Raw genomic sequence first — 23733 nt, 5'->3', positions numbered from 1 at the left:
CACAGGAGCACCTTTGCACAGCTGTTTGAATTTTTTAATGAAAAAAATAAGAATGCATTCTAAAGGGTTTCTTTAGAAGCGGAACAAGTATTTTATTTTATTTTTTATAACAGAGGAAATGATGCCCAATTCTTAGTGCTCATCCTGGCTTTAAGATTAGCAGTCACACCCTCACAAAAAGCTATGAAAGGATTTTGTTAGCAAGATTCAAGGTGAATTCCTGCCTTATTTTCCAGGGCTGCTTCTTCCTTGAAAACCAAAAATTTAAAAGATGATGCTGTTAATGTGCTACACTCAATATGCCAGCAACTTTGTAAAACTCAGCAGTGGCCAGAGGATTGGAGAAAGTCAGTCTGTATCCCAATCCCAAAGAAGGGCAGTGCCAAAGAATGTTCCAACTTCCGCACAATTGCGCTCATTTCACACGCTAGCAAGGTTATGCTTAAAATTCTACAAGGCAGGCTTAAGCAGTATGTGGACTGAGAACTCCCAGAAGTGCAAGCTGGATTTCAAAGGGGCAGAGGAACCAGAGACCAAATTGCAAACATGCTGGATTATGGAGAAAGCTAGAGAGTTCCAGAAAGACATCTACTTCTGCTTCATTGACTACGCAAAAGCATCTCACTGTGTCGACCACAGCAAACTATGGCAAGTTCTTAAAGGAATGGGAGTGCCTGATAACCTCATCTGTCTCCTGTGTGTTAGGGAAAAATCTAGGTGTGAGGCTGTTCAGTCAAACCAGCTCGTTGGGAAGTGCCCGCAGGTCCCTTGCGGAATAAAGGAAGCAATCCAGCCACCAACTGGAGCAAATAGCTGTAGACCAAAGTTTATTGCGCAACAGGCTAAAAGAGGAATTTTGAACCCCGAGCATGGGGTGACAAAGACTTTTAAAACTTCCCCACAATATCCCAGAATACTGTTTGTAGAGCATCATTGCTATATCATTGTTACATCACTGACATGTCACAAAAGGGGAGGTGTAGACAGGGGTTACACTAGTTTAACCTTGGCAAACATGTCCAGACAAGTCCTTGGTACAAGATTAGCATAAGCAGACATGTCAGGGCAAGACTCCCGTATAAGATTAGCATAGGCCAACACCTCTGAAGTCCCATCACCCAAAGTACAATAGACCTTCCTTTGCATGTCTGGCCCCTTGGCAAGTTTGGTGATAGGATTAGGCTTTCCTTGGCCCAGCTCAGCAATTGTCACCCCTGGACACTTCCTGGAGTCCTTTTTCAAGGGGAAAATAGCTTTGGAATGGAGGAAACTGGCAAAGGAATTGATTTTATATTATTTTTAAAGCTAGGTAACTTCCCTGAGCTGTCAAGTTGAAAGGATTGAAAGGATACATTCAGGCATAATATTTGTAACATTTAACAACTTTAAAGATGTGCTCACTCCCCCCCCCCCCCCAAATTTCCATAACATGAGAAATCTCTATGTGGGACAAGAAGCTACAGTTAGAACTGGATATAGAATAACTGATTGGTTCAAAATTCGGATAGAGTATGACAAGGCTGTATATTGTCTCCCCGCTTATTTAATTTATATGCGGAATTCAACATGCGAAAGCCTGGAGTGGATGAATCCCAAGCCAGAATTAAGATTGCTGGAAGAAATATCAACAACCTCAGTTATGCAGATGCCACAACCTTGATGGCAGAAAGGGAGGAGGAATTAAAGAACCTCTTAATGAGAGTGAAAAAGGAGAGCACAAAATTTGGTCTGAAGCTCATCATCATAAAAATGAAGTTCATGGCCACTGGTCCCATCACCTCCTGGGCAAATAGAAGAGGAAGAAATTGAGGCAGTGAGAGATTTTACTTTCTTGGGCTCCATGGTCACTGCAGATGGTGACAGCAGTCACGAAATTAAAAAGCGCCTGCTTCTTGGGAGAAAAGCAATGACAAACCTAGACAGCATCTTAAAAAGCAGAGACATCACCTTGCCAACAAAGGTACGTATAGTAAAAGCTATGGTTTTCCCAGTAGTGATGTATGGAAGTGAGAGCTGGACCATAAAGAAGGCTGATCGCCAAAGAATTGATGCTTTTGAATTATGGTGCTGGAGGAGACTCTTGAGAGTCCCATGGACTGCAAGATGATCAAACGTATCCATTCTGAAGGAAATCAGGCCTGAGTGCTCAGGGGAAGGACAGATCGTGAAGCTGAGGCTCCAATACTTTGGCCACCTCATGAGAAGAGAAGACTCCCTGGAAAAGACCCTGAAGTTGGGAAAGATGGAGGGCACAAGGAGAAGGGGACGACAGAGGACGAAATGGTTGGACAGTGTTCTGAAAGCTACCAGCATGAGTTTGACCAAGCTGCGGGAGGCAGTGGAAGACAGGAGTGCCTGGTGTGCTCTGGTCCATGGGGTCACGAAGAGTCGGACACAACTAAATAATTAAACAAAAACAAACTTGCCAATTGAACCTTATATTGGCCCGTTTGACAAGACCAGCTGCCATGTTTGAGTTGTTGTTTTTTTTTTTTAGGGAGGGAGGCTTAAGCATCATTTTGGGAGGCAGCAAACGGTGAGCTTTAAGAACTGTGGAATTGGTTATCTGTCACATGAGAAACAAGGCCTGATTCCCGCCCCCACCCCTTAATCCTCTCTAGCTATTTGCTGATGCATCAACCCTGATGGAGCTCAATATATTCCTAGTTCCACGAATTCCTGTCAAAACTGTCACAAGGTGGTATCAACCATAAAATTTCCCTACTATTTTCAACACATCTGACAAATTGATTCAAATCAACATTCATAAGCATGGAAACAAAATGTTGATGCTCCCCTAAGTTTCCTTGGTTGTCCACTTCCAATCTCAGGTCTTGGCAGACTGTTTCTGAACTGGGAGGCAATGGCTGGTTCCTGTCACCTGACAGCTGGAGGTTTCCAGAGAGAGAGTGCAGAGAGCTGGGGAACCAGATGCTGAAACTTCAGCTAGAGTTCAACAACACAGGTGCTTGCTATATGCAATTTGGAGACAAAGAATCCTTTATTTTCAGTCAGATTCAGAACTATTTCATGTCCTCTTACCCATGAATTACAATTCTGTTCCACACTCCCCTCATCAAGCCCACCACAAGATATATTGCTTTCACGCACACAGCAACCCTGCGAGGGAGGTTTCGCATAAAGATGGTGACCAGCTTTAAGTCACCCAATCGGCTTCACGACTGAGGAGGGATTTGAATTGTCCCCGGCATTTGTGGACCTAGATCCTTGGACTCCAGCTCCCATAAGCCCCAGCCAGTGTGGCCAATGGCTAAAGAAGATGTGAGTTACAATATCACATCATCTGGAGGGGCCACAGGTTGCCCAACAGGTCCATTTTCAGTGCCTTGACCTTCTCCTGGCGCAGCTGCCCTTGGAACTCCTCGTACTGAATGTGCTTCGTCCTGTAGTGCCTCTGCAGGTTGGCCTTCTTCAGGACGGAGAGGGCCTCACCACAAATGAGGCTCAAGGGAATGCCTTTCAGCTCCAGAAAGAAATAGTCGGGTGTCCATCTTTTTTGAAAATGCGGCACTCCAAATCTACCTCTTCTTGTGGACACATTGATTGTGTCCAGAAACAGACAAATTAGGCAGATGGAGCTGTTCTAATATGAGAGTCCTATGCTGCCTATACTTGGTCAGTAATGTGTCTGCATCTCTTTGAGCCATTGAAGTTTCTGGGCTCTTTTCAAAGGCAGTCCCAGGTAGAGTGTGTTAAAGTAACTGCTACGAAATGTGGCACCAGACTGCTTTCTTTTCTTGTAATTATCTGTTTGTCTTAAATTCTATAGCTTAAATTCTCTTGATGCTTGTTTTTTTGAGAAGGGCCTCTTACGGTCACAAAGCAATGATTTTCAGTGCAGCTCCATAACACTGATTGCACCCTCACACTGCCCCTTTTTGTGTGGGGATTTGGATCCAGAAAAGGAGCAGACGGGGAAAGGTTAAGCGGAATCCCACCCACCCGCTGCGCCACCCTTAGGTGTGCTCAGCCTTCACCTGCTTCATGACTCCACCTTGCATGAGAAGGCAGGATGGAGCTCCAGGAAACAGAAAGTGGTCCTTCAACCAGCCAGGACATCTCACCATCACAGACTGATCCAGTCTACTACTGTGGAGTCAAGAGTGGCCCTGGGATGGCAGAAAGAGGAGGGGAGGGGGCCAGGGACAGAAGGAATGGCAGGGCTCCAGATGCTCCCTTGGACCCCTCCCCTGACACCAAGGGGAGCTCCTCTTCTGGGGCTGAAAGCATTGGCATGGTTTGATTTTGTCAGTATTGCAAGGAAGCATAGAAGGAAAGGTAAAAAACACCTATGCGGTTTATTAAAGTATCTGTGATTTTCCCCCTGTGTCAGTTCGTTGATGTCTTCTAAGTGCTCTACTTTCACTGAAGTTCTTTCCACATTCAATACATTGAAATGGTTTCTCCCCTGTATGAGTTCGTTGGTGTATTCTAAGTGATCCCCTATCACTGAAGCTCTTTTCACATTCCATACATTGAAATGGTTTCTCCCCCGTGTGACTTTGTTGGTGTCTTCTAAGTTTCCCACTTGTACTGAAGCTCTTTCCACATTCAATACATTTAAATGGCTTCTCCCCTGTGTGAGTTCGTTGGTGTATTCTAAGTGATCCACTATCACTGAAGCTCTTTCCACATTCAATACATTTAAATGGTTTCTCCCCTGTGTGAGTTCGTTGGTGTATTCTAAGTGATCCACTATCACTGAAGCTCTTTCCACATACAGTACATTTAAATGGTTTCTCCCCAGTGTGAGTTCGTTGGTGTATTCTAAGTGATCCCCTATCACTGAAGCTCTTTCCACATTCCATACATTGAAATGGTTTCTCCCCTGTGTGAGTTCGTTGGTGTATTCTAAGTTTCCCACTTGTACTGAAGCTCTTTCCACATTCAATACATTTAAATGGTTTTTCCCTTGTATGAGTTCGTTGGTGTATTCTAAGTGTATCATTTCGACTGAAGCTCTTTCCACATTCAATACATCTAAATGGTTTCTCCCCTGTATGAGTTCGTTGGTGTACTCTAAGTTTCCCACTTGTACTGAAGCTCTTTCCACATTCAATACATCTAAATGGTTTCTCCCCTGTGTGAGTTCGTTGGTGTATTCCAAGTGTTTGACTTTCACTGAAGCTCTTTCCACATTCAAAACATTCAAATCGTTTTTCTCGTTTGTGAGTTTTTTGTTGTATCCTCAATTTCTTTGTTTCCCCCCATAAATTCACATGTGGCTCCATAGAATTCTGACCTTCATCTTCCTCACCTGTTTGGGAGTCTGGGAGGAAAGAGAATCCTGTTAGACTTTCAATAAAGACAAAAAGGGAACTGAACACATGTCAATCCCAATCTGCACCTTCTCTCATTGTAACACCTTCATTCTCCACTATCCTCTCTAGGTTCCAAATTTTCCGAAAGCTGATGAGATAGTGGCAAGAGCAACACGTGACCACTCCATTCAAACTTAATACATCAGCATCATTTTATAATACAGATCTATGGTGGAATTGGCTTATTAGACACATCTATTTTGTCTTTCTGAAGTGAAGAAATGATCTCAGGCTCAAGTAACAGTATCTCCCTTATGAAATAAATAAAACTTAAAGGCTACATGTAACTGTAAAAATATTGCAATACATTGGAACCTAAGAAGAGCCTTCTAGATCAGGCAAAGGCCCACCTAGTCCAGCATCCTCTTCTCACAGAGGCCAACCAGATGCCTGTGGGAAACCGTCAAGCAGGATTGGAGCACAAGAGTCTTCTCTGCCTTCGTGTGCTTTCCAGAAACTAGTATCAAGAAGCATTATTGCCTAGACCACAAGGGCAGAGCAGAGACATCAGTCTTACCCTTTTTTTCAAGCTATCCATGTTGCTGGCCGTCACTGTCTCCTGTAGGATGGATTCCATAGATGAACTATGCCTCTGTTTTTTCATCTTTGCAGCCCTTAAAAGCTGATAAATGTATTATGGCCTAAGCTTTTGTGGGCTGCAGTCTGACAAAGTGGACTCTTGACCAGGAAAGCTGGTGCCACCTCTGAGTCTCTTTGTTGGCTTTGTGTACTTATTTTGAAATTTGCACCAAGGTTGTACCACAGTATCTCCAAGGAAGCTTAGGAACGGACAAAATTACAGGGTGTCAGCTCCGTGAATCTCAAGCCTCTCGTGGCTCCTCTGACAGAGCCTGAGAACGCAAGAGATGTGATTCGGTTGGAATGTGAAGTAGGAGAGGAGCAGCCAAGCTGCAGCAGGAGGAAAGAAGAAAGAGCAGGAAGAGGGGGTGCCGGGGGGTGGGGGCACAGACCGTTAGCTCCAGTTTGAGCTCTAACACAGAGACACCAGAAATAGCCTGTCCCAAAAATCGTAGGCTCGAGAGAATCTGCGAGAAGAGGGGGCTTCTTTGCTGGAGGACTCGGCAACTGCAAGCTGGGATGAACAAGCCGAAGACTGAGCTCCACAGTGATTTATGAGTTTGGGCAATAAACCTGAGATAATTACTACTGGAGTTTTCTCGCGTCTGTGCGGGAGAACCAAGCCATTACACAGGGGCACTATAAATTATTATCCCGCTCACTCACTCCCACAAACAACCCCAGTCTGTAAGATTGGCAAGTTTATTCCAGACACTCTTGGACTTAATATACCGAATCCTAAGTGTAGAGCCTCCAGCCAACAGGAATTGTGTATCATGATAATGGGTCCTTTGTCCCTTAAGCCCACCAAACTGGGGAGGTGCATGCATCTATTGTGTTTTAATGCTGGTAGAATGTATCATTCTTACGCTGTCTATAAAAATAAGAGTAATAGAAACAATTTAAATACATTAATTATAAATAATTATGCAAAGCATTTCCGTTCCCCTTCACCCATTTTTCAGGATTGGTGTTCAACATCATTATCATCAATTATTCCCGCCGTGGAAATAACATCTAAGATTTCAAAGCCTGGAGGAAGAAAATCTGCCCCCACTACTTTAGGAAAAGGATTCAAGAAACAAAGAGCTGCTTTGGAGAAGGCCTCACCCCTTCCTTCTTCCTGTCAGGAACTTCCTTCCATTTGTCTCCTCTCCATCTTTTCCTCTTTCTCCCTCCACCTTCCATCTATCCCTGTCCCCATCTCCTCTCCCTTGGAACTCACCAGATTTCTCCAAGGGTCCTGGGAGGGAATGCTCAGAGGTTGTGGGGAGGGATGCGGGAGACAGCCTGACCAGGTCACCCATCCATCTTCCTCCTTCCATCTTGGCCAGGGTTGCAGGTTCAGTCTCAGCTAGGTTTGCAGGTTCAGCTTCCTGAGGAGCGCAGAAGCCAGAGCCAGTTGCAGCTTCCTGGGAGGGAGGGAAGAAGAAGAAGAAGCCAAGGGAGTCTGAGAGCCCCTGCAGGGATTCTCCTGCCCAAGACATTCTGTTGCCCCTGAAGAAGCCCCAATTGGGCACCCCCTTCCCAAGAGCCCCCACCCATTTTCAAACAGTTTTGGCAATTCCTTTCACCTGCCTGTCCCACCTCCCTTCCTGAGAGTAGATCTCAAGAGTTGTTTACACCACGTGATCCCTTAAAGAGGGCAATTCTTTAAAACTGAAGGCCATTTATACAAAATGGAAGACTTTATTTATACAAAATGGAAGGCAGCCTTTTACAAGGAAATTTTTGATGGTTTTTATTTTGTTGGAAGCTACCCAGATGGGCAGAGGCAACCCAGTCAGATAGGCAGGATGCAAGTAATAATAATAACAATAATAATAATTGTTTCCTGTCCTGGGACAGGATGTCCCGGGACACCGGTGGTGCTGTGAGTTAAACCATAGAGCCTAGGACTTGCCGATAAGAAGGTCGGTGGTTCGATTCCCCACAACGGGGTCACCTCCCGTTGCTCGGTCCCTGCTCCTGCCAACCTAGCAGTTCGAAAGCACGTCAAAGTGCAAGCAGATAAATAGGTACCGCTCCGGCAGGAAGGTAAACGGCGTTTCCGTGCGCTGCTCTCCTTCGCAAGAAGTGGCTTAGTCATGCTGGCCACATGACCCGGAAGGTGTACGCTGGCTCCCTCGCCAGTAAAGTGAGATGAGCGCCGCAACCCCAGAGTCGGTCACGACTGGACCTAATGGTCATGGGTCCCTTTACCTTTTTAAGCCTGTCCTGCTAGGCATGCTGATCAGAGACTCTGTCCAAACAACCCCTTCAAATGCAACAGGGCTTCCTATTTTTACTGCTATCAGTGGGAACAGTCAAATCACGAAGCCACTGATCAACCAGAATTTCCTGTTTTTACCAAGTACAGTTTGAAGTTAGCTTAATATCCCAGCTTATTCCAAAGCTGGCAGCCGTAGTTTCCTGGTTTGGGCAAAATGGAAAGTTTGTTAGTTATGGCTCATAAGAGACTGCCTGGTTTCATCACAGTTCACCCTCAGGACCGGCCCAATCATGAGGTAACTGGGACAATTAGGTCAGGAGCAGATGCAGGGAGAGATGGGACAAGCACATTCCCAGCTCCCCTGTTTGTTAGCCTTGCTGTCAGTGCAGGACCACAGCTCGTAAATTCGTGCAACTACCCATTTAGAGTCCTTTTCTTTTGCCCTCTCTCACTGAAGGTTGGGTGGGAGTCCTCCCTGGAGTGATGTATTCTGGTTGTGGGGGCCAGGAGACTCTGGTGGTGGGGGCTAGAATTTTTTGTTTTAAACTTGGGTCAACTTAGGCTTCAGCGTAACTTTGCTGCAGCAATGCATTAAAAACTGTGCCTATTTTTAACGCAGCTTTTCAGGCTGTGATTTAGTCATCTGAACCTGGCCATTATCCTAATAAATCTTGCAACAATCTTGCAATGTAGGCCAGTCTTCTTTAATGCGACTACACATGGGATTTCTGAGGAATTTATTGGATTTCTGAGGCTGCGAGACGTGCCAAGATTTTTCCTCAGTGGGGAGAAAAGAGCATTTTGCAAATGGAGGCAATTTAGAGGAGGAAAATGGGGGTTGGTGGAAGGTCACCTCTTCTCACACAGCTCATGCTCTGATGAAATTCAGAGTCCCCTGTGGTTGCTTTATTAAAGTAACAACATCAGGAGATATGATCGCAAACCTCCCATGTGTAAGAAAGTTTGGTCTAGCAAGCCCTTTTAAAGTGGATTAGAGAGAAAGTGCAGGGAGGAGGAATATTCACCACAATAGCTAGACAGAACCTCCATGTCGAGAGGCAGTGGACCTGTGACCTCCAGGTGCTGGAAACCCAGGTGAGAGGAGGGTACTTACCTTTCCCAGAAGCCCCTCAGTGTCTGGGAGCAGGGTCTGGTCTGCTCCCCCTGCTCTCCCACTGGGCCACCGACTGGCATCCGCAGCTCCCCTGAAAGAGAGGACACCATCCCTGGAGTGGGGAGAACTGGGAGCCTGTGGGGTTTCCCACCCTGGACGAGGGGGCTGCATCGTCTTCAGGAAATCCTGCTTCTGGGCCTCCGACTGCTGCTGCGGCTGCCCCTCCTCTGCCTCGTGCTTAATTTGACATAAATCTGCCCGAGGCAGAAGATCCCTGATGGTCCCAACTTGGCCGGCAGGAGGTTTATTTCCTTTGCACTCCAGTCTCTCCCTTTGAATGGGTCTCCTGGGTCTCTGCTCTTCCATTTTCAAATGACTCCACCAAGGGACGAGGGGACGTTATCCAAAGACTGGGGAAAACATCAAGGTTTATCGAAGTACAAATAATATTTGGGGGTGGGGGAACCAAGGCAGTGGAAGGAAATCCAAAAACAACCCAGTGAGAGGACTGAGCATGTTCAGTGGACAGGGAATGCTGATCCTGGCTGCAACTTCTAGCATGTTGGAAAGGCAGCAACAGATCTTTGTATATGATTAAGGCTGCGACAGACCCACCTAACATTGAAAGTACATGACTTCACCCAAGAAATCCAGCGAGCTGCAGTTTGTTAGGGGTGTTGAGAGCTGTAGCAATAAACTACAGGTCCTGTGGTTCTCTGGGGGAAGCCACGTGCTTTAAATGTATGGTATCTGCACAGCCTAAGAAACAAACTGACAAACGGAATATTGACCAACAAAATCAAAGAACTCACTCCAAAATATTTTATATTTGATGGTCACAAACTCTCTTGACTGAAGACATTCTAACTTGCAGTCCATTGGCTGCATATGATTTGCCAAGCCTCAGGGTGTGTCCTGCTAGTCCCTGCCGTTTCCATCTCCTGATCTGATCATAGGATGAAGATCTCTGTCTGTCCTGAAGAGAAAGATGCCTAAGGGCCCTTAGAAAGATCTTTTAAACTCCAATTTCAGCACAAAGCAGCACAGTGCTGAAATGGGGTAAAAGCCCTGCTCTGGAAATAAATGATCCCTCGGGCTGCTCTTTAAAGGATTTCTAAAGAACGATCATTAGGGTCTTTTCCCCACAGATCTCATTGCTAATTCAGCAGGGTCTTCTTGTGCTCTTATTTCTCCTCCTCCCAGCACTGGGGTTGGAAGGTCTAAACATGCTGATTGTGTTTGCAAGACTTGTGTGTATGCTAGATGGCGTGTCTGGTGAGTGTGGGCAGCACCTCTGGTGAGTGTGTGCATGTGACTTTATGGTCTGCATCTCTTTTATGGGTGCACATGCATGTGCATACATTGGCCACAAAGCTCACTGGAATGTGGCCTCCAGAATCAATACAGCTTTAAGCCCATAAATGTTTCGTTCCTCCTGCTCTATCAGAAAGAACAATCAAATCTGAGACTATCAGGAGGAGAGAACTCCTGGGTCTCCAGGGTTAATGCTCTCAACATCATATGGACACAAACTGCAATGAGATTTTCCATTAATTGCTTTGAGATTTTTTTCCTTAAAAATATGAAGCAGTATAGAAATGAAATGAGTAATAATCTGAACATGAATAATCTGAACATAGAATCCTCCTTTCCTCTGCCTTCTCAAATCTGGCACTCACTTCAACCCTCAGCCTTCATTTGCCTTACTGAGGAAGGTGGAAATAAAACAATTAATGAAACCAGGCTTAAGCCTGTCCCACTTATTTACACGCAGACACAAGAGGTCACTAGCTTTGACAGCTTGGGAAAAGATCAGATGCATTCTCTGGAGTATAGATCTATCAGCTGTTTTAATTGCCGTGACAGAACAACAGAGCCTCCATGTGTAGGCACAGTGTACCTTGATTTGGGGCAGGCAAAAGAATCCATTTCCTTGCTAAATGAATCTGATGGACATCATTGCCACAAGATGCGGTGATGGTGGTGGCAAAGAGAGTTTCAAAGGCGATCATTCTAATTCACCAAGGAGGGCGATAGGTTTATCAATGGCACTGGCAGAGGAAGGGGGGGCAGGAGTAGTGGCCTGCAAAGGGTGTCAGGGGGCTGCACAGGAAGAGCCCCCCCCCCCGTGCTGCACTGCTCTCCCCCCCCCCTGCCTCCCCTTCCCTTGGACCCCTCATTCTGCCCCTTGAGCTCAGGACTGAAGGGAGCAGCTCCCCAGGGTCTCCGGCAGGGTCCGTGCCAGCCTGAGCCAGAGATGTTTGCCCCTGTGCCCTCCTGCAGATGCCCTGCCCCTCAGCTGCGCCCCTTCCCCTTCCTGCCCGGTTGGGGGGCGCCCTGCAGCCTCTGACTCCACTCGGGGCCTGATCCTGTCAGGCGCACCTCCTCCTCCCCCTCCTCCTCCCCTTCCCGCCTCCTGCACCTCGGACTCCTCGCTCCGTCCCTGCACCGGAATCCGGCTCCTCTCCGGGGAAACTCGCCAGGCCACGGGCCGCTGCTCCTCCGCTCTCCTCGGCGGGGGACAGGAAAGTGCAGCCGCTCTCGAGTCCCCCTGGCTGGCCCCGTTTCCTGCCTCTCTGGGCATCGGAGCTCGCTGGCTGTGGGTTGGGCCCTGGGAGGCTGCGAGGCTAGATGCGCCCCCTTGCGCTGTCCCTCAAAATTTATTGTATCATTGGAATCTACCTGGCATTTTATATGCCATCCAGAATGTTGCACAAATAAGTCTCCTTGTGATCCGATGTGCAGTCACTGGTTTCCTCATCACTAAATATTTTCAGAAAGCTGGGACGATGCCACCCTGCAGCCATAGCTGTCAATTTTCAGATTTGAAAATAAGGGATCAGCAGCCTCTCCTTTCCCTGGGACAGTCTACAGGATATCTAACAATCCGGGATAGCAGCGGGAAATGGCACTGGAATAAGGGAATTTCCCGCAAAAAAAGGGAAGGTTGACAGCTATGCCTGCAGCTCGAACGGGTAGCTGGAGGAGGCAGTCCTGTTCCCAGCTCTGCTGGTTGGGATCATGCAGTCACTTAGCTCCAGCAACCGACCTTTCCAAACCCTCCAACATTTCTCTCATGAAAATAGGGACATCCCATTCCATAAATATAATTTTCCTATTTATACACCACCCATCTTATTACGTTGCCCCAGCCACTCTGGGAAGTTTCCAACAAATATAAAAAAAACATAATAAAACATTAAACATTAAAAAACTTTCCTATACAAGATTGCCTTCAGAGGGCCGGGAGTTGGATAACTCCATTCTCTAATTCTAAACAGTGGCACTTGGAGGGTTTGTCTTTCCCTGCTTTTTCATTCACTGCCTCTGGTCTCCTGCATCAATTTAGCAGAGGAGGGGAGCGTTTTTGGCTTTCATACTTCTCCACTCCCCACCCCACCCCACCCCCAATATAACCAAAAGCACAATATAACCAAAAACACACACACCATTTGGGAGTGAGGACCAAAAAAATAAAATCGTTTTATATATTTTATTACTTATTTTTGCATTTTAATCTACTGTAGCTATAAATTTTATTGTTTATAGCCAATGGCCACCACAATACAATATGAGCACAAATCACACAGCTGCAAAACAAAAGACATTGCATGCACCAGACCAGGATAAATCTATACCGTCCAAAATTTATTTTCACATTTCTTTCAATGGGAAGGATATAGGGCAGCAGAGCCAAGTTGGTGAGGTCCAGAGTGGAGTTTCTATCATCCTTGACTGTCTGCCCTGCTGGCTGAAGCTGATGGGAACTTGACAACAACATCTGGGGACATCTCAATGACTATTCTGTGATACACAAAACCTACAAAGGATTAAGGCACTGATCCAGAAGAGAATGAACTGAGAAGAGGCCCCACTGAATTATCTGAAGTGAAACAGAGGAAGATCATTAAATTAATAATAATAATAATAATAATAATAATAATAATAATAATAATAATAATAATAATTTATTATTTATACTCCGCCCATCTGGCTGAGTTTCCCCAGCCACTTTGGGAGGCTTCCAATCAAGTGTTAAAAACAGTACAGCATTAAATATCAAAAACTTCCCTAAACAGGGCTGCCTTCAGATGTCTTTTAGGATAGGATAGCTGCTTATTTCCTTCACATCTGAAGGGTGGGTGTTGGCTTCCTAACTATAAGCTACTCTGTTTGGATATCATAAAAATTCACAGACAGACAGACTTTAATGTTGTATACAGTGTAAGGTTGGGGAATTGAGAGGGGGGGAGGGGTAGTACACTTTCATTATTTTACAAAGTTCATATGCAAGGTGTTTGTGTCAGTGTGACATGGGTAGCTTCTCTTCCTATTCATTTATTACTTTTCTTTGGCAGTGAGAAAGATTGGGGGGCCCAGGGCATAGTTGGTTGCCTTCAGTGACTGCAGTAAAGGTGGTGGAGGCTGAACCATTTTGAGGAAGAGATTGTTGTAATTCTTGGTTTGGTCCTTCAAGTAAAGGTAAAGGGACCCCAGACCATTAGGTCCAGTTGTAGACAACTCTGGGGTTGCGGCGCTCATCTCGCTTTACTGGCCGAGGGAGCCGGCGTACAGCTTCCGGGTCATGTGGCCAGCATGGCTAAGCTACTTCTGGCGAATCAGAGCAGCGCACGGAAACGCCGTTTAGCTTCCCGCCAGAGCAGTACCTATTTATCTACTTGCACTTTGATGTTCTTTCGAACTGCTAGGTTGGCAGGAGCAGGGACCGAGCAACGGGAGCTCACCCCGTCGCGGGGATTTGAACTGCTGACCTTCTGATCGGCAAGCCCTAGGCTCTGTGGTTTAACAACCAGCACCACCCGCGCCCCTTCAAGTACTTGTTGAAGTACTTGTTGAAGTACCCTTCAAGTACTTGCTGTTAAAGTTGTTCCGTGGAATTCCTGATCTGGACCTTGTGTGGAAATGAATTCTCTCCATCACAAAAATAAGTTTTGAAGCTTTACCGCAGAACAGTCTTAAACAGTCTAACAATAAGATAAGCATGATAAAGTAGCACATTGCAAACAATGTTCAGTCCTTTATGTAATTCAGTCAGCTTTCCTATCCCTGGTCCCAGAGGGAGATCCTAAGCTTCTTCAACCTTGCATGACTTATTTGCAACTGCTGCTGCTGCTTCTCCTAGCCATCTCCAGCAAGAACACACTGGCTTCTCAGGTTTAAGCTTCCTTCCGTGAGAGCTCTGCAGCTTATGCCTCCAGCGATGAGTTATGAGGAAAGATCCAGCCTCCTCTGAGGCTTCTGTCAGAGTGGAACCTCTTGCCTAAGTCTAAGAGAAACTTCCCTTAGCATAGGCCAGGGGTCTGCAACCTTTAAGACAAAAAGAGCCACTTGAACCGAAGGGAAAAAAAACTGGGAGCCGCATTGTGACATTTAAAACAGTGGGGAGTGTTGGGGCACACAATGCGCCTCCTCCCCTCGCTAGTATCCGCCCCGGAGCCGCGGCAAAGGTGTAAAAGAGCCACATGCAGCTCCGGAGCCACAGGTTGCTGACCCCAGGCATAGGCAAACACCTCTGAAGTCCCATCACCCAAAGTACAATAGAACTTCCTTTGCATGTCTGGCCCCTTGGCAAGTTTGGTGATAGGATTAGGCTTTCCTTGGCCCAGCTCAGCAATTGTCACCCCTGGACAATTCCTAGAGTCCTTCTTCAAGGGGAAAATAGCTTTGGAATGGAGGAAACTGGCAAAGGAGTTGATTTTATATTATTTTTTAAGCTAGGTACCATATTTTTCAATCTATAAGACGCACCAGACCACCAGACGCACCTAGTTTTTGGAGGAGGAAAACAAGAAAAAAAGTATTCTGAATCTCAGAAGCCAGAACAGCAAGAGGGATCGCTGCGCAGTGAAAGTAGCAATCCCTCTTGCTGTTCTGGCTTCTGTGATAGCTGTGCAGCCTGCATTCACTCCATAAGACCCCCACACATATTTCCCCTTACTTTTTAGGAGGGGAAAAGTGAGTCTTATAGAGCAAAAAATACGGTAACTTCCCTGAGCTGTCAAGTTGAAAGGATACATTCAGGCATAATATCTGTAACATTTAATAACTTTAAAGATGTGCCCCCCCCTAATTTCCTTAACATAAGAAATCTATATGTGGGACAAGAAGCTACAGTTAGAACTGGATATGGAACAACTGATTGGTTCAAAATTGGGAAAGAGTACAACAAGGCTGTATATTGCTCCCCGCTTATTTAACTTATATGCGGAATTCAACATGCGAAAGGCTGGAGTGGATGAATCCCAAGCCAGAATTAAGATTGCCGGAAGAAATATCAACAACCTCAGATATGTAGATGACACAACCTTGATGGCAGAAAGCGAGAAGGAATTAACCTCTTAATGAGGGTGAAAGAGGAGACTGCAAAATATGGTCTGAAGCTCAACATCAAAAAACCGAAGATGATGGCCACTGGTCCCATCACCTCCTGGCAAATAGAAGGTGAAGAAATGGAGGCAATGAGAGATTTTACTTTCTTAGGCTCCATGATCACTGCAGATGGTGACAGCAGTCACGAAATTAAAAAGTGCCATAATTCAAAAGTGATGCTTTTGAATTATGGTGCTGGAGGAGACTCTTGAGAGTCCCATGGACTGCAAGAAGATCAAACCTATCCATTCTGAAGGAGATCAAACCTGAGTGCTCACTGGAAGGACACATACTGAAGCTGAGGTTTCAATACTTTGCCCACCTCATGAGAAGAGAAGGCTCCCTGGAAAAGACCTCCCTGATGTTGGGAAAGATGGAGGGCACAAGGAGAAGGGGACGACAGAGGACGAGATGGTTAGACAGTGTCCTCAAAGCTACGAACATGAGTTTGACCAAGCTGCGGGAGGCAGTAGAAGACAGGAATGCCTGGCGTGCTCTGGTCCATGGGGTCATGAAGAGTCGGACACAAATAAACGACTAAACAACAACAAACTTGCCAAATGAACCGTATGTTGGCCCGTTTGACAAGACCAGCTACCATGTTTGAGTTGTTTTTTTTGGGGGGGATGCTTAAGCATCATTTTGGGAGGTAGCAAATGGTCACATTTAAGAACTGTGGAATCGGTTATCTGTCACATGAGAAACAAGGCCTGATTCCCGCCCCCACCCCTTAATCCTCTCTAGCTATTTGCTGACCCATCAACCCAGATGGAACTAAAAATATTCCTAGTTCCCCGAATTCCTGTCAAAACTATCCCAAGGTGGTGTCAACCATAAATTTTCTCTACAATTTTGAACACATCAGATGAATTGATTCAAATCAATATTCATAAGCATGGAAATGAAAATGCTCCCCTAAGTTTCCTTGGTTGTCCACTTCCAATCTCAGCTCTTGGCAGACTGTTTCTGAACTGGGAGGCATTGGCTGGTTCCTGTCACCTGACAGCTGGAGGTTTCCAGAGAGAGAGTGCAGAGTGCTGAGGAACCAGATGCTGAAACTTCAGGTAGAGTTCAACAACACAGGTGCTTGCTATATGTAATTTAGAGACAAAGAATCCTTTATTTTCAGTCAGATTAAGAACCATTTCCTGTCTTCTTACCTATGAATTACATTTCTGTTCCACACTCCCCTCATCAAGCCCACCACAAGATATATTGCTTTCACGCACCCAGCAACCCTGCGAGGGAGGTTTCGCATAAAGATGGTGACCAGCTTTAAGTCGCCCAATCAGCTTCACGACTGAGGAGGGATTTGAAATGTCCCTGGCATTTGTGCACCTAGATCCTTGGACTCCAGCTCCCATGAGCCCCAGCCAGCGTGGCCAACGGCTAAAGAAGACGTGAGTTGCAATATCACATCATCTGGAGGGACCACAGGTTACCCAACAGGTCCGTTTTCAGCGCCTTGACCTTCTCCTGGCACAGCTGCCCTTGGAACTCCTCGTACTGAATGTGCTTCATCCTGTGGTGCCTCTGCAGGTGGGCCTTCTTCAGGACGGAGAGGGCCTCACCACAAATGAGGCACACGGGCATGCCTTTCAGCTCCACAAAGAAATAGTCGTGTGTCCATCTTTTTTGAAAATGCGGCACTCCAAATCTATCTTCCTCTTCATGTGGAAACATTGTGTCCAGAAACAGACAATTAGGCAGATGGAGCTGTTCTAATATGGGAGTCCTATGCTGCCTATAGCCAGCCCTGGTCAGTAATGTGTCTGCAGCTCTTTGAGCCATTGAAGTTTCTGAGCTCTTTTCAAAGGCAGCCCCAGGTAGAGTGTGTTAAAGTAACTCCTACGCAATGTGGCACCAGACTGCTTTCTTCTTTTGTAATTATCTGTTTCTTTTAAATTCTATAGCTTAAATTCTCTTGACGGTTGTTATTTTGAGAAGGGCCTCTTACGGTCACAAAGCAATGATTTTCAGTGCAGCTCCATAACATTGATTGCGTCCTCACACTGGCCCTTTTGGTGTGGGGATTTGGATCCAGAAAAAAGCAGAGAGGGAAAGGTTAAGCAGAATCCCACCCACACCCTGCGCCACCCTTAGGTGTGCTCAGCCTTCACCTGATTCATGACTCCACCTTGCATGAGAAAGAAGGATGGAGCTGCAGGAAACAGGAAGTGGTCCTTCAACCAGCCAGGACATCTCACCATCACAGACAGATCCAGTCTCCTATGGAGTAAGGAGTGGCCCAGGGATGGCAGAGAGCGGAGGGGAAGGGGCCAGGGACAGAAGGAATGACAGGGCTTCAGATGTTCCCTTGGACCCCTCCCCTGACACCAAGGGGAGCTCCTCTTCTGGGGCTGAAAGCATTGGCGTGGTTTGATTTTGTCAGTATTGCAAGGAAGCATAGAAGGAAAGGTAAAAAACACCTAAGCGATTTATTAAAGTTTATTAAAGTATCTGTGGATTTTCCCCTGTGTGAGATTGTTGGTGCCCTCTAAGTTTCCCACTTTCACTGAAGCTCTTTCCACATTCCATACATTTAAATGGTTTCTCCCCCATGTGAGTTCGTTGGTGTATTCTAAGTGCTCCGCTTTTGCTGAAACTCTTTCCACATTCAATACATCTAAATATTTTCTCCCCTGTATGAGTTCGTTGGTGTATTCTAAGTTTCCCACTTGTACTGAAGCTCTTTCCACATTCAATACATTTAAATGGTTTCTCCCCTGTGTGAGTTCGTTGGTGTATTCTAAGGTTTCCATAATGACTGAAGCTCTTTCCACATTCAATACATTTAAATGGTTTCTCCCCCGTGTGAGTTCGTTGGTGTATTCTAAGAGTTCCACTTTTGCTGAAACTCTTTCCACACTCAAAACATTCAAATGGTTTCTCTCCCGTGTGAGTTCGTTGATGTATTCTAAGTGATCCACTATCACTGAAGCTCTTTCCACATTCAATACATTTAAATGGTTTCTCTCCCATGTGAGTTCGTTGGTGTATTCTAAGAGTTCCACTTTTGCTGAAACTCTTTCCACACTCAAAACATTCAAATGGTTTCTCTCCCGTGTGAGTTCGTTGATGTATTCTAAGTGTTCCACTACGACTGAAGCTTTTCCCACATTTAATACATTTAAATGGTTTCTCTCCCGTGTGAGTTCGTTGGTGTATTCTAAGTGTTCCACTTTCAATGAAGCTCTTTCTACATACAGTACATTTAAATGGTTTCTCCCCCGTGTGAGTTCGTTGATGTATTCTAAGTGCACCACTTTGACTGAAGCTCCTACCGCACTCCATACATTCAAATGGTTTCTCCCCTGTGTGAGTTCGTTGATGTCTTCTAAGTGTTCCACTACGACTGAAGCTCTTTTCACATACAGTACATTTAAATGATTTTTCCCCCGTGTGAGTTTGTTGGTGTCTTCTAAGTGTTCGACTTTCATTGAAGCTCTTTCCACATTCAAAACATTCAAATAGTTTCTCCCCCGTATGAGTTCGTTGATGTATTCTAAGTGCTCCACTTTCACTGTAGCTCTTTCCACATTCAATACATTTAAATGGTTTCTCCCCTGTGTGAGTTCGTTGGTGTACTCTAAGTGTTCCACTTTTGCTGAAACTCTTTCCACATTCAAAACATTCAAATCGTTTCTCCCCCGAATGAGTTCTTTGGTGTACTCTAAGTGTTCCACTTTTGCTGAAACTCTTTCCACATTCAAAACATTCAAATCGTTTCTCCCCCGAATGAGTTCTTTGGTGTACTCTAAGTGTTCCACTTTCACTGAAGCTCTTTCCACATTCAAAACATTCAAATCGTTTATCTCCTTTTTGCTTTTGTTGTTGTATTCTCAATTTCTTTGTTCTTTCGCATAAATTCACATGTGACTCCATAGAATTCTGACTTTCATCTTCCTCACCTGTTTGGGAATCTGGGAGGAAAGAGAATCCTGTTAGACTTTCAAGAAAGACAAAAAGGGAACTGAACACCTGTCCATCCCAATCTGCACCTTCTCTCGTTGTAACACCTTCATTCTCCACTATCCTCTCTAGGTTCCAAATTTTACGAAAGCTGATGAGATAGTGGCAAGAGCAACACATGATCAGTCCATTCACACTTAATAGAGCAGCATCATTTTATAATACAGATCTATGGTGAAATTAGACACATCTATTTTTTCTTTCTGAAATGAAGAAATGATTCCAGGTTCAAGTAATGGAATCTCCTTTGTGAAATAAGTAAAACTTACCATAAGTGCTACATGTAACTGTAAAAATATTGCAATATATTGGAATCTAAGAAGAGCCTGCTGGATCAGGCAAAGGCCCACCTAGTCCAGCATCCTCTTCTCACAGAGGCCAACCAGATGCCTATGTGAAACCGGCAAGCAGGATTGGAGCACAAGAGTCTCCTCTGCCTTCCTGTGCTTTCCAGAAACTAGTATTAAGAAGGATTATTGCCTAGACCGCGAGGGCAGAGCAGAGATGTCAGTCGTATCCTTTTTTTCAAGCTATCCAAGTTGCTGTCCGTCACTGTCTCCTGTAGGATGGATTCCATAGATGAACTATGCTTCTGTTGATTCATCTTTTGCAGCCCTTAAAAGCTGATAAATGTATTATGGCTAAAGCTTTTGTGGGGTGCAGTCTGACAAAGTGGACTTTTGACCAGGAAAGCTGGTGCCACTCTAAACCTCTGAGTCTCTTTGTTGGCTTTGTGTACTTATTTTGAAATTTGCACCAAGGTTGTACCACAGTATCTCCATGGAAGCTTAGGGACGAACAAAATTACAGGGTGTTATTCTGTGAATCTCAAGCCTCTCGTGCCTCCACTGACAGAGCCTGAGAACGCAAGAGATGTGATTTGGTTGGAATGTGATGCAGGGGAGGAGCAGCCAAGCTGCAGCAGGAGGAAAGAAAAAAGAGCAGGAAGAGTGGGTGCCCGGGGGGGGGGCACAGACTGTTATCTCCGGTTTGAGCTCTGACACAGAGACCCTGGAAATAGCCTGTCCAAAAAATCGTAGGCTCAAGAGAATCTGCGAGAAGAGGGGAAAAGAAAGCGAAAGTGGGGGCTTCTTTGCTCGAGGACTCGGCAACTGCAAGCTGGGATGAACAGGCTGAAGACTGAGCTCCACAGTAATTTATGAGTTTGAGGAATAAACCTGAGATAATTCCTACTGGAGTTGTCTCGCGTCTGTGCGGGAGAACCAAGCCATTACACAGGGGCGCTAAAATTATTATCCCACTCACTCACTCACTCACTCACTCCCACAAACAACACCAGTCTCTAAGATTTACACAATTTGCTTCTAATACCAGACTCTTGGACTTTATATGCCCAATCCGAAGTGGAGAGCCTCCAGCCACAGGAATTGTGTATCATGATAATGGGTCCTTTGTCCCTTAACCCCACCAAACTGGGGAGGTGGATGCATTTATTGTGTTTTGATGCTGGTGGAATGTATCATTCTGACCCTGTCTATAAAAAATAAGAGTAATAGAAACCATTTAAATACATTAATTATAAATAATTATGGGAAACATTTCCATTCCCCTTCACCCATTGTTCAGGATTGGTGTGCAACATCATTATCATCAATTATTCCTGCCGTGGAAATAACACCTAAGATTTCAAAGCCTGGAGGAAGAAAATCTGCCCCCAGTACTTTAGGAAAAGGATTCAAGAAACAAAGAGCTGCTTTGGAGAAGGCCTCACCCCTTCCTTCTTCCTGTCAGGAACTTCCTTCCATTTGTCTCCTCTCCATCTTTTCCTCTTTCTCCCTCCACCATCCATCTATCCCTGTCCCCATCTCCTCTCCCCTGGAACTCACCAGATTTCTCCAAGGGTCCTGGGAGGGAATGCTCAGAGGTTGTGGGGAGGGATGTGGGAGACAGCCTGACCAGGTCACCCATCCATCTTCCTCCTTCCATCCTGGCCAGGGTTGCAGGTTCAGTCTCAGCTAGGTTTGCAGGTTCAGCTTCCTGAGGAGCGCAGAAGACAGAGCAAGTTGAAGCTTCCTGGGAGGGAGGGAAGAAGAAGCCAAGGGAGTCTGAGAGCCCCTGCAGGGATTCTCCTGCCCAAGACATTCCGCTGCCCCTGAAGAAGCCCCAACTGGGCACCCCCTTCCCAAGAGCCCCCACCCATTTTCAAACACCTTTGGCAATTCCTTTCACCTGCCTGTCCCGCCTCCCTTCCTAAGGCTGGCATGGTATGCACATTAGTGGCCTGAGAGTAGACCCCATAGAACTTAAGAGTTAATCTGCAAAGGACTGCTCTGAATACATGGGTGGCCCTTGCATGGAGAAGAAGGAAGCCCCTTGCTTGCATCTGGACCCCCTGGGAGAGGCGGTGGATCCGCCCACTGCTCCCTCTGCCCTCGCTGCCGCCTCCTCTGTCCTCCTGTCCTGCAAACACCCTTTGCTCTTGTTCCTCAGGGGAAAGAGGCAGGAAGAGCCTTCAAACCCATCCCTTTCCTCCTCTGCAGCCCAGTGAGAGGGGAAGGAGCTGCAGCGCCTGGTTCATTGCAGATACACACATGGTAAACACTGGGATTGTGAATGAACACGTCCTCCGCCTTCCATGCGGTGGGAGTGGGGGGGTTAAAAGTGGTGAGGAGACCCCCCCCTCCAGTCCTTTTGGGATACAGGAGTTTTGGTCAGGAGTAAACAACTTATGTGGCAAGTTCACAAGAGAAGCACTTTGGAGCACTGCTTGCTCTTACTATGTGTTTGGACCTAGAGGACAACATAGACGTTTACACCACACAATTCCTTAAAGAGGGCATTTCTTTAAAACCTATTTTGACTGTTATTCTTTACATATCTATACTGCCCTTCCTCCAAAGATAACAGGGCGGCATACAATAGAAAAACACAGAGATGTATAGCAGAGTAAGAAATAAAAACGACACCCCCCCCAATGCAGTTGTGAAGTCCATATATTGTTTAATGAGCCAAACCCGTGGGAGAAGAGAAAGGCTTTCGCCTGGTACCTAAGGAAGGAAGGAAGCCGGACACTGAGGCCCTCCTCCGAGGGGTCTTCTGCTGGGGTATAAATATTAAAATTAATATTATTAAGGCGATCGTGGCCAGCAACGCCCACCCCTCTCCCCACCTCCTCGCCTGCAACTCCCTTTCCACCAGATCCCTGCAGGAGGAAGCTTCTCCCCCCCTCCCCTCCAGGCCCCCTTTAAGAAAAGAGCTCCCTTCCCTCCCTTCTCTTCTCCCCGCCCGGATCTTGTGCAGGGCCGCCTCTCCCCGTCGGGGGCTTCTCATCCTGGACCCCCTCGCAAAGCCCCTTCCCTCCTTCCCCGCCATTGGCTTTGCACTCACCCGACATCCTGGGCAGCGGGGGCGGGAATGGGAGCCCCCGCGTGGGAGGCAGGGAGTGAGGGCGCTTAATTAGGAGGCTTGATTAGGAAGCAGCCCCCTCCTCCGCCTCCGCACGATGCAGCCCCGCTTCCCACCTCCTCCCCTCCCTCCTTTGCAAGCCGGGAAATTATCTCTGCTGGTGAAGCCGGAAGTGGAGGCAACTCTGAGGGGGAAGGAGAAGTTTCTCTCCACGTTCAGCCTCTTGTCTGTTATCTGATAATTGGGGGAAGGAAAACCTTGTAGCACCCAAGCAATGGGAAGGCGAGGGAGGGAACGTGTGCATAGGGAATATAAGCTCATTCTTTGCCCCAGCTGGACTGTGCCTGCTTTGGCTCTCAGCTCTTGCAAGAATATATTGTCCTCACTGCTTCACCAGTTTTGTTCAGATTGCATTATAAGGAGCGAGTTCAAAGTCTTGTTATAGGAAAATCCTTGGGCTCACCTGGATTACCAAACAAAGACGCCAGCCAGGAATATAGGAGCAAAACAGCAGCCAGGAGGCCTGATCTTTATTTTTAAAAAACTGTTGCAACAGGACTTCCACCCACCACCAGGAAGGAAGCCCAGAACAAAGGATGGCTCCCACCTTAATCAGTTTTACAGAGATACCCACAACACCCCTTAAATTACATCATGGATACATTACAAATTACATCACAAATTGGGAGGGTCTGGCGACAGAAACCTGAGTATCAGGGCTTTCCCCCACCTTTCCATTGATCTCTACCATACACTCA

General features: G+C 46.2%; 4 protein-coding genes across 6 annotated transcripts in view; 1 reads left to right on the top strand and 3 right to left on the bottom strand.

Annotated features, from left to right (window-relative positions):
• The window catches only part of LOC114592386 (uncharacterized), an 85722-nt gene extending 73881 nt beyond the window's left edge, over window positions 1-11841 (bottom strand). Inside the window, exon 1 of the mRNA XM_077923001.1 lies at window positions 11670-11841. Within this exon, the coding sequence (XP_077779127.1) occupies window positions 11670-11831 (162 nt within the window). The 5' untranslated portion in view covers window positions 11832-11841. The remainder of the gene's footprint in view (window positions 1-11669) is intronic.
• Window positions 1-23733, top strand: part of LOC114592429 (tripartite motif-containing protein 10-like) — a 647260-nt gene that overhangs the window by 188399 nt on the left and 435128 nt on the right. The gene's annotated exons all lie outside the window — the stretch shown is intronic.
• On the bottom strand, window positions 802-23119 carry LOC114592202 (uncharacterized). 3 transcript variants are annotated; one of them, XM_077922084.1, is made up of 3 exons: window positions 22958-23119; window positions 7147-7333; window positions 802-5290 (listed from the first exon to the last, which is right to left on the bottom strand). In XM_077922084.1, exons 2-3 carry the CDS (start codon window positions 7244-7246, stop codon window positions 4323-4325), a joined length of 1068 nt encoding a protein of 355 aa, XP_077778210.1. In that variant the 5' UTR covers window positions 7247-7333; window positions 22958-23119; the 3' UTR covers window positions 802-4322. The 3 variants fall into 3 exon arrangements, with proteins under 3 accessions (XP_077778210.1, XP_077778205.1, XP_077778209.1); XM_077922079.1 differs by lacking the exon at window positions 22958-23119 and adding an exon at window positions 9248-11641; XM_077922083.1 differs by lacking the exon at window positions 22958-23119 and adding an exon at window positions 8124-9389.
• The window catches only part of LOC144326462 (uncharacterized), a 28332-nt gene continuing 21336 nt past the window's right edge, over window positions 16738-23733 (bottom strand). Inside the window, 1 exon segment of the mRNA XM_077923007.1 lies at window positions 16738-19462. Coding sequence (XP_077779133.1) covers window positions 18089-19462 — 1374 coding nt within the window. The 3' untranslated portion in view covers window positions 16738-18088.

This window comes from Podarcis muralis, chromosome 2 (assembly GCF_964188315.1).
Source record: "Podarcis muralis chromosome 2, rPodMur119.hap1.1, whole genome shotgun sequence".
Classification (NCBI taxonomy): Eukaryota; Metazoa; Chordata; class Lepidosauria; order Squamata; family Lacertidae; genus Podarcis; species Podarcis muralis.
This window is presented reverse-complemented; position numbering and strand designations above follow the sequence as displayed.